The sequence below is a fragment of the Orycteropus afer genome, unplaced genomic scaffold (assembly GCF_000298275.1).
Source record: "Orycteropus afer afer isolate SDZICR_OR568_19922 unplaced genomic scaffold, OryAfe1.0 scaffold00017, whole genome shotgun sequence".
Taxonomy (NCBI): domain Eukaryota; kingdom Metazoa; phylum Chordata; class Mammalia; order Tubulidentata; family Orycteropodidae; genus Orycteropus; species Orycteropus afer.
The window spans coordinates 1,838,227-1,848,223 of record NW_006921604.1 but is presented as its reverse complement, the minus strand read 5'-3'; the positions used below and the strand labels follow the sequence as shown (position 1 = coordinate 1,848,223).

The window sequence follows — 9,997 nt, the reverse complement described above, 5'->3', positions numbered from 1 at the left end:
GATCTTCACTTGGATACAGGATAGGGCCTTAGAGCTTTGGTTTTTAACCCATACAATGACGCTTTGAAATAGCAAGTGAAGACCTGGAGGGAATCCAGTTAAAAAAAAAAAAAAATGACCTTCCGTTAGCATTGGCTCTCAGGGCTCAGGAGGGCGCGTCCCAGTCTCCTTGCTCTCCAAAGCAGATTCCAAATGCTGCGGCTAAAACCCCGCCCATCCGCACAAACCCTCAAACCCTTTCCAACCGCCGAAGCGCGCAGGAAGAGTGCAGACAGCGCAACCAGGCGCGCAGGCCCCTTCTCGCCAACCCAGCTGGGCCCGGCCGCGCGGAATCACGGGCCGGAGGCGGGGCCGCGCCGGAGGTGGGCGCGGCGTGCAGGCAGCGCTCGCCACTTCGGCCGGCGTGCGGCCGCCTGGGCACGGAACCGCCTGCACTGAAGACCGGCTGCGAGCTGGCGCGGAGGCGCGGCCGGAGCGCTACAGTGGCTGAGGCGCGGCGGGTACCTGGGAGCAGTGGGGTCGGAAGGCTGGGCGCCGCAGGGACGTGGGCTTGGCGAGCGCAGCGGGGACTACGAAGGCAGGGACCCAGCGACTCCGGAGCGGGTTCCACGCTGAGCCTGCGCCTCAGCCGGCTGGTCCCTGCAGCGGCGGCCCGGGACGCTGGGCGCCCGGCCCTTCGCCATGTACACCTTCGTGGTGCGAGACGAGAACAGCAGCGTCTACGCCGAGGTCTCCCGACTGCTCCTCGCTACCGGCCACTGGAAAAGGCTGAGGCGAGACAACCCCAGATTTAACCTGATGCTGGGAGAGAGGAACCGGCTGCCCTTCGGCAGACTGGGTGAGCCCTTCCCCATTTCCCGCCTCGCCGCCCCCAGAAGCAGCTCTCCCACTCCTCCCACGGCCGATTAGAACTAGCGCTTTTGTTTTTAAGGTCATAAATCTTCTCCTTCACGTCTCTGACAGGTGAAAAATGGATTAATAAAGATCCAAACCCATCATTTTTAATGTCTTCCCTTTTCCAAAGTCGGATTCGGGACCGGAGTCTTGGTACGAGGCCGCAACTGCGTCCTGACAATGGCCCGTCCCTGCAGCTTCAGGGAGGGAGCGGGGGGCGTCGGCAGCCGGGGCGGGGGACCTAAAGCCGCATGTTTCCCTGTGCCTCGGACCCAAGCCCCCAAATCGGGCAAGACCGCCGGACCGAGCGCTGTGAGGGGCGAGCCTTTGCAGACGGCTGGAGTCATATGCAGCTTTTCTACACTGAGAATTCGCGAGATCGAGTAGTTGTAACGAAAACCCTGAGAAATCAGGTACTGAAGACTCAGCTATAACTATCAGGGGATTTAGTAGGGACCTATGGATTCTAAAAACAGGAGCTTCAGGAGTAATCCTAGCCTAGGGAAGAATGTCTGATTTTAGCTTTTCTCAGCTTCACTAAAGAACGTATTTTCGCAGTTGTGAGTTGAATGTAGATTTTTTTATGAAGCTGGGTTTGCCCCCTCATCCTCTGCCTCTCAGTCCCCCATTGCCCTGCTCTCTCTGAGGAGGTTACTTTTATTCACATGTTTGAAGCTGACTCGGCACCACCATATCCACATGTCATGCTGTGTTAAGGGCACAGGAGAAAAGAGGACCAGGGATTTCCTTTTTAAAAGATGTAATTGAGAAGTTGTCCAGATACTTCAACTCACATCCTGTAGACCTGAGCATAGTCTCATGAGCTCACCTCACTGCACTGTCATCTGGGAAGTACAGCCTCACTCTGGGTAGCCATGTTCTTGCCAAAATTCAGCTGGAGTGGGGGCCAAATTGCATTACCAAAGAAGAGAATTGACACTAAGGAAGAACTCTCTGCCTTGGACGGCATCTCAAAGAGATCAATGTTCTATGCCCAGGAAACTGAGAGGGTTTTTAGAAAAAGGTGTGGTCAGAGGTTGGAGAGGTTCCGTGAGCTAAGACAAGGCTATTTGGCATTGACTGGCCCAAGTCATAGGGAAACACCCCCGGATCTGACTCTATGGCAGTGAGTTTGGTTTTTTTGGAGGTCATAGAATGTTTGAATGGGATTGTAATGGATTGGGACTTCCAAGGGGTTTTATGGCATGATCTTGCTGAATTTTTTTCTTTGAAATAGTACTGAAGGCACCTTTTCCTAGTTGTACAAGTTTACCCTGCAGAGAGGAAAACGGACTTGATAGTTCTTTTATGTATGACGATGACTTCATGGAAATGCTAATTTCAACCGCTAGACATCTCCCAATACAGGGTATGTGCCTGGTGATTCCTTTTGGTTGAACTGTCTCTTCAGGAAACCTTCAGCAAAGAATAAGAAGGAGAAAGAGAAGTGCTGATAGTTGAAAACATTTATTTTCTCTTTGCTCTGTCCATTTCTCTTCCTCTTTGGATTTGCAAGACCTTGGGTCAAATCCTAATATTAAAAACCAAGGAAAATGACTCTCCGAGGGCCAAAATGGATGGTTGATTGCATTGCTGTGGTGCTCTGGCCTAGGGAGGCATAAGCAGTAGAAATCTACAGGGCCTGAATCCAGAAGTTAAAATGCATTGTGGAAGGCAGGTAGTTCAGATGTTAATGAGGTCCCCTACCCCAGAGACAGAGCCAGTTAATGTCTAAGTTTGACTATATGCTATTCTCGAATTATTCCTAGTTTTGGCATATTCAACTCAAACTTCCTTAGTTTGGTCTTATTTTGATTTTTGTTACTGAAAATGCAGTACATTTTGTTATAATTTTAAATAAAAACAGACTTTTGTGTTTATTAGTATCTTTTCTGCTCTAGTTTGATAGAGGAAGAGGCATGCAATGGTACCTGGTGAAATGAATTTTCCTTTGGGATGATACACAAAAGAAAGTTGTCAGAGCTTCCCATTTTATAGACATGGGCTCTCCATTACCTTCTTTCACCTGCTAGTGGCTCTCCTAGAAGCTTGGTTGAGAGGTAGACATGCTTAAGGACAGTAGCATCGTAGCTCTACTGCCTTCCCTGATGCCTGTAGACAGCAAGGTTAAGGATATGGAAAGCATGGCTCTATTAAAGTAGCCTTATGGTATAGAGATCTTTAATAGATGGACTTATTAATCCATATGTCCCTAAGGAGGGTTATGGTGAGGATCTGAGAGTGGTGAAACAGAAAATCCTCCTTATGCCCTTTGCCCTAACAAGAAGAAACAAAGGCAGCAGTGGCCTTTAGCAGACCCACAATATTGATATTATAGTATCCGCTGTGGGGAGGGTAAGAATTGCCAGTAGGATGCTGAGAGAAAGGGGGAGCACGGGCACAGGTAACAAAAATTGTTCTATTTCAAACAACCAGTCCTGAAATGGGAGAAAGAATGCTGGGACATAACACAGCTATTTTCTCTTCTGCATGGTGCTGACTTCGTCCTTTTTCCTTCTAAGCCACTTCTTTCCTTCCTAGGTCATGAGCCTGGGCTGATGCAGTTGGTGAATTACTACAGAGGGGCTGATAAACTGTGTCGTAAAGCTTCCTTAGTGAGGTAAGTGCTCCTTTAAGACCTGATTTTTCAATATTTTTATATATAAGTTTTTAACTTTCATGCTGAAGAAAGTAAAAAATATGGGATTATTTGTAAAGGGTAAAAAATACTTTTATATGAAAAGCAAACAAATACTTGTTCTGGAGCTTCCTCTTAGCTATTGTGATGGCAATCTGAAACTGATGTCTGCTGCTCAAAAAAAAAATAACCTGTCTGTCTCTTGCGTTAGGCTCCCTAGAAGCAGAGCCTGAGACAGGATGTCTTGTGTAAGTGATTTAGTGCGGGTGGGCTGTCAGGAGAAACCTGTCAGAGAGCAGAACAGGGCAGAGAAAGAAACCAGCAAAGAGGTGGTTTTAGGTGAAGTTTCACCTCAGTCTGACACCTCCAGGAGCTCTGGAGTGAAGGTCACTATCTTAGTTACCCAGAGCTGCCTAATAGAAATATCCCAAGTGGGTGACTTTAAAGAACAGAGATATATTTCCTCACAAAGGAGGCTAAAAGTCCAAATAAGGGTCTCGGCCATGTTAGTTCCTTCTGTGAGCCTGTCTCCTAGTTCTGGTGTCAGCCAGTGCTCTTGATATTCCTTGGTGTTCCTTGGTACCTATCCTTCCCACTCTGTGTCTTTTCTGCTCTTTGTATACATCAAAGACTAGGTTTGGGACCCACCCTACTCTGGTATGACCTCATTAACATAACAAAAGAAAACCCCTATTTCCCGATGGGATCATATTTATAGGTATAGAGGTTAGGATTTTAATACATTTTTTTTATTGGAGGAACACAATTCAATCCATAAGAAGCACTTTAAAATCAAAACCAAACTCACTGCCATCGAGTCAGTTCTGACTCATAGCAACCCTCATTGGTTTTCCAAAGCTATAAATCTTTGCGGAAGCAGACTACCTCATCTTTTTTCCTTAGAACAGATAGTGAGTTTGAACCACCAACCTTTTGGTTAGCAGCCAGATGACTTAACCAGATACATCACCAGGGCTCCTTAACAAGCACCTTAAGATATTGTGAGGCAAAGGTACTAGGCTTCTGTATCAGTCAGTCCTTGGCTGTAAGGAGAGGTGGAGGACATAGCCTTCCAAGCATTTCTGGGTAAGGGTAGATCTCAGGAGAAGGGATATACCTTGGGCAGCCATCTCTCAGAGCAGCTAGGGGTCCCCTCAGTAAGGAAATCTAGGCAGGGTATGATACTATCTACCGCACTGCCTGTCTCTGAGCAGTGGTTTATGACTAGGTACTATAAAGAATAGTGTCATAAGGTGGAAGGAACCAGTATTATAGAGTGATTGAGATCTAGGGTTAGAAGCTTGGGTTTTAGCTCCAGATCTTCCATTAGCTGGGGCATATTTTCTCATCCCTCTAAGCTTTAGTATATCCCTTATAAGGTGGTTGTGAGAATTGAATAAAGTGATGTGTATAAATCATGTAGCACAGTGACCTGGTTCATGGTATTTGACTTTGTGCGTTAGTTTCCTTTTCGGTAAAATGGGAGTAAGAACAGTAACTGGGCCAGGGTTATTGTAAGGATTGATTCAGCTAATTTCTGTAATTGAATAACACCTATCTTGTAATTTACACCATGTAAGTAAAAGCTCATATTATTATTATTACTATTGTCACTTCTATAATTGCTATCATTTCAATAGGTAAGCACTGGGTGTGGCCCCTAAAAGCCACACTGTAGTAGGTCTCCAGTATTCTCATGATGATGAGGTGAACATGTGTGTGTTACTAAACAGATCATTTAGGTAAGAAGACACTGGAAAAGATGACTCAGTGCAAAATTCTTTTTACCCACTAACATGTTTTTCTGGGCTCTACCTGCTTAACTAGGCTGAGTGTTAAGAGGAATGCTTCAACTTCTTGTTCAGACTCTCTAGCCCCAGTAATCTATGCACCCACTCTTCTCTAGGATCTGTTTTTGTGATTCATTAGCTAATCCTACAGGAGAGTAAGGCTTCCTGGAATGTTTGTATTACATGTAAGGATGAAAAGATTGTGTCATCAGAATCTGGTATAGAAGGGGGAAGACAGAAGTAACATGATTATTTATCGAGATTATTCTTTTAGAAATTTATGTAAAACATTTATTCCTCTTTTTTCCCCTCCCACAATGAGTATTTTCTTTAAAGAGAAAAGTAGAATTTTTAGTTTGATAAGTTGGAAGCAGAGGATGCTGTAAAAATAAATAAATATTTTAAATATTAATTATTAAATAAATATTTTTTAATATTTAATTAATACATATTTGCTTATTTAGTAGCTATGAGGAGGTGAAGTGAGGTTTCTTTCCTTGCCCTGTTCTGCTCTCTGACAGGTTTCTCCTAACAGTCCTCTCCTACTAAATCACTTACACAAGAAATCCTGTCTCAGGCTCTGCTTCTAGGGCCTGACCTAAGAGACAGACATGTTGATTTTTTTTTTTTTTTTTGAGCAGCAGACATTGAAGTTTCGGATTGCTTAGAGGAAGCTCCAGGACAGGCTTTTGTTTGCTTTTCAAATAAAAGTGTTTTTCACCCTTTACAAATAATCCCCTATTTTAAATTTCTTATTTTAAAAGCTTATTTAGTGTCTATGAGGAGGTCCTGGAGTCACAACCAGGTCTGAGTAGGTATCTAAACCTCTGGAACCTTGGACACTTAGCCACTCTGAATCTCAGTGCCCCATCTGTAAAATGGGGAGGATAGTAATAATGCCTACTCTTGGTCCCTAAGTGGCATGTGACATGATCTGTGATGGCACTTAGTAAATGGTAATGTAATTTATGCAGGCTAGGGCTTGTTACCAACCTTACAAGCTTCCCTCATTCTCCCAGGTATCCACCAAGAGGCTATAGTAATTCCAGGAGATAACAATTCCCTTTGTCGTTTTGTCTGCCCTCCATAATTTGTATGATTTGAAAGGACTCCAAGGAGTTAAAATTATAGTATCTTTCATTTTAGTAGGACAAAATGGTGGCTCAGAGAAGACAGCCAGGTTGCTCATGACCACAGAAATTAATGTTAAGCCATGTTTCTAATATGTACAAATGGGAGCCATAGTCAGTGTTACCAGATGTTTCTCAGAGGGATTCCCAGAACCTTGGTGAAGCTGTACAGCCAACAGCTTCCTCCTGCCACTTCAGGGAATTTCAAAAATTCATCAGGGCCCTAAAGCCCTAACCTCAGAGCCTTGAAAGGCCTTTCCTCCCCTGATCCAGGTTGGAAGCCTCCTTTTCTTTTGTCAGTATTTCTTCCTTGTAGATAAATTGAATAATTCTCTTTTTGCTATTGCTTCCCAAATGGGCTTATGAGGAAATGGGCTCATTTGCTCTGTGTAGTGGTTATGTTTGTGTGTCAACTTGGCTAGGCCTGGTTGAGTGGCGGGGCAGCTGGATGTAGTATTCCCCATGATGAGACTGATAATCAACTCCATGGTGGAATCTACTGTGAGCAGCTGAGTAGTTACCTTTGGGTATATGGTCTGCTTCCTGTATATAAGGAGAAGTTTTGAGAATGGTCTCTAGCCTTTGGCACACTTGGACCCTGCATGTAGCCATGTTGTTGCTCAGCAGCCTGCTATGCTCTGCCGACCTTGGGACTTACAGTGGCCTTAAGTTATTGGCCTGCCATGTGGATTGGTAACATCTGGACTGTGCCTTTTTACTTGTCAACCTTGGGGCTTGTCAGCCTCAGCAGCGAATAACTGTCTGAGTAAAGAAATACCTCTAGCTCCAGTGGGCCGGGAGCAGGAAGCAGAGCTGGACCCCAAGCTTGAGGGGCTTTCACCCAGGCCCTAGAGCCTGGCATTTTGAACTTGGACTTAAAGCCTCCAAATTGTAAGAATAAACTCCTGTTTGTTAAGGCCATCCCATTTGTGGTATTTTCTTGTCAGAGCGGCACTAGGTAATCAGAACACTCTGTGCACACCAAATGGCTTCCAAACAAAGGTCATTCTCAGAGCAGTGCTATCCAACAGAAAAAGCAAGCTACACACGTGTCATTTTAAATTTTCCAGTTGCTGTCAAGCTGATTCCTAGTAGCCACATTTTTAAAAGTATAAAGGAACAGGTGCAATTATTTTTAATAATATATTTCATTTAACCCAATAAATCCAAATTATTATCACTTTGATGTATACTCAATATAAAAAATAACTTCCTGACGAAAAAGGAGAAAACACAGAACAGAATTTCAACATCCCGTGGAATCCAGATTTTCTGGAGCAATGGAGGCTGGGTGAACCCGCTGAAACTATTGCTCTGAGATCATCGTTAAATTTTAAACCAAAAATATCTCCTGAAGTCTTAAAAGCAAGTAATAGTTTAACTGAACTAGTAGGAATGTCTGGCTGGAGCGTTGTGCTCATTTAAGAACTATCTATGTGGGATCAAATGGACAACAACAACTCAAAAGATTAGAAAGGGAACTTAGCGGGCATTGAATTTATGTTAATGGGGGAGGAACAACTCAGAAAAGGAATATGAGCATGATTGTACAACTTGACAAATGTAATCAGTGTCACTGAACTGTACATGAAGAAACCATTGAATTGATACATATTCTGTGTATATTCTCAACAATACCAAATATTAAATAATTATGAGCTGACTCAGCACCTAGTAACAATAACAACAGAATATATAAAAATTACTAATGAGATCTTACCTTTTTTCACTCTGAGTCTTCAAAAATCTGTTGTATTTTTATATTTATAGCACATCTTAATTTAAACATGAACTTTTCATTGGAAAATGAAATCTATAATTAGATTTCATAAAATTTATGTTGCAGCTGTACATACCCCTGTTGTTCTCATGTAAAAGTTCTTCACTCACTAAATTAAATACCAAAAAGTCATTTTCCTTTAGTACTCACATCCACACTAACAAAAACAGTTCACCATTTTTAGAAGAGTTGATTTGACTTTGAAGCAAACCAATTTAAAAGTATGTCTGTCAAAGTTAAGTGAGCTCACCAGTCATTGTGTCAACTTCATGTTGTTACTATCAAATTCAAAGGGGTATTGAATGAATTAAAAAGCAACTCTAAATTTAAATATCAACAAAGCATTCTGAAACATTTTCTTTGGTTTTTGCAACCGGTTGTTTATTACAATAAAGATCTTCTCCCTACTGAGTTATGTTAGAAAAATGTACAAAGTCATTATTATTGATTTATTAAGAAATTGTGACATAAATTCTCATACCTGTCTAGCAAGGTCACAAAGAAGCTTTTCCCTTGCTGGGAGCTTTAAATTTATCTTGTTCATGTACAGTGTGGTAATAGATAAGAAAACATTAAGTCACAGGGCTGTTTTTTTAGCTTTGATTATTGAATGGAATAATGAATTAGTGAATGATAATAATGATTCGAGCATCCCTTTTATTTCAAAGAAATCTGAATTGTAGTTAACAGTATAGTGTATCTTTGTACAACTGTTTTGTGACTTAATGATCACTGGCTAAGAACACAGTATCATTAAATTCATTGTCTTCTGTTTCTTTGAACATTCCATAAACTGATGAATCATTGTAGCATTTACAAGTATGTACTGAATCATTTTAACAATTGTATCCATGACACTTTTCATAGACTGTGCTTCAGAAAACTGAGCTCAAATGTTTTCAAAATGTATCACACAGTAGAATGAAGCAGTAAGGGAACATCAGTCTCTTTTATTCTCAGGTTGTGATAGAAACTAATTTTTTACATGCAGATGAAATTGTTTTTTGACAGGTAAAAAAGATTTTAGAATATCTCTACCATGAGTTTGATTTTTTGACAGTTTTTCTTAATATATTTGAAAGTCCTTTGAGACAAAATATACCTAAAGTATTGATTAGAATTATTTCTTATATCACATGACTCATCTAAAGATAAAGTATTTGCAATTTTCAAATTTTGACTCAACTAACCTTTGATATTGTTAGAAAGTCTTTGTATTCTGTTGGCAATTGTAGCTTAATTGAAGATCTTTCCTCTTTTTTTAAAAAAAATTATCACTTTTTGTAAAATCTCTTTTTTAGACTTTTCCTCAAAATTTCACTCTCCATCTAAAATGATTTTCATTTTTATGCAAGAATCCAAGCTATTTTGTAGCTGACCAAAGTTAAAAGCTCAGATCTTGTTGAAAATTTATTTTAAAAATTTTCATTGGGAATTTAATTCTGATTTTAGACCACTAATTTTATCGATTTTTTTTTTGACTGATGAGAGGACACTTCTTATTAAACTCACTATGCATTTGTTGACAGTGTCTTACACAACAAATCACTTTGTCTTTTGTTCTGCCACAGCAAACATTTACTATGAGATTTGTGACATACCTTCTTCCAGTTCTTTTATTATTATTATTATTATTATTCTGTTCTGGTTGTAGTACTAGCTTCTGTATCTCCCCTGGATCCTGTATCAGTTGTATGCTTTCATTTTAAATTTAAGAATTTGTCGACTCAACTCAAAATCATTTGGAGGAAAAGAAAAAGGGGGG

The 9,997-nt window shown here is 41.4% G+C and overlaps 1 protein-coding gene across 1 annotated transcript in view; it reads left to right on the top strand.

Moving 5' to 3' along the window:
- The first annotated feature begins 681 nt into the window (after positions 1–681).
- The window catches only part of TTL (tubulin tyrosine ligase), a 47,199-nt gene continuing 37,883 nt past the window's right edge, over positions 682–9,997 (top strand). Inside the window, exons 1-2 of the mRNA XM_007959407.2 lie at positions 682–838; positions 3,436–3,514. Of these exons, the coding sequence (XP_007957598.1) occupies positions 682–838; positions 3,436–3,514 (236 nt within the window). The remainder of the gene's footprint in view (positions 839–3,435; positions 3,515–9,997) is intronic.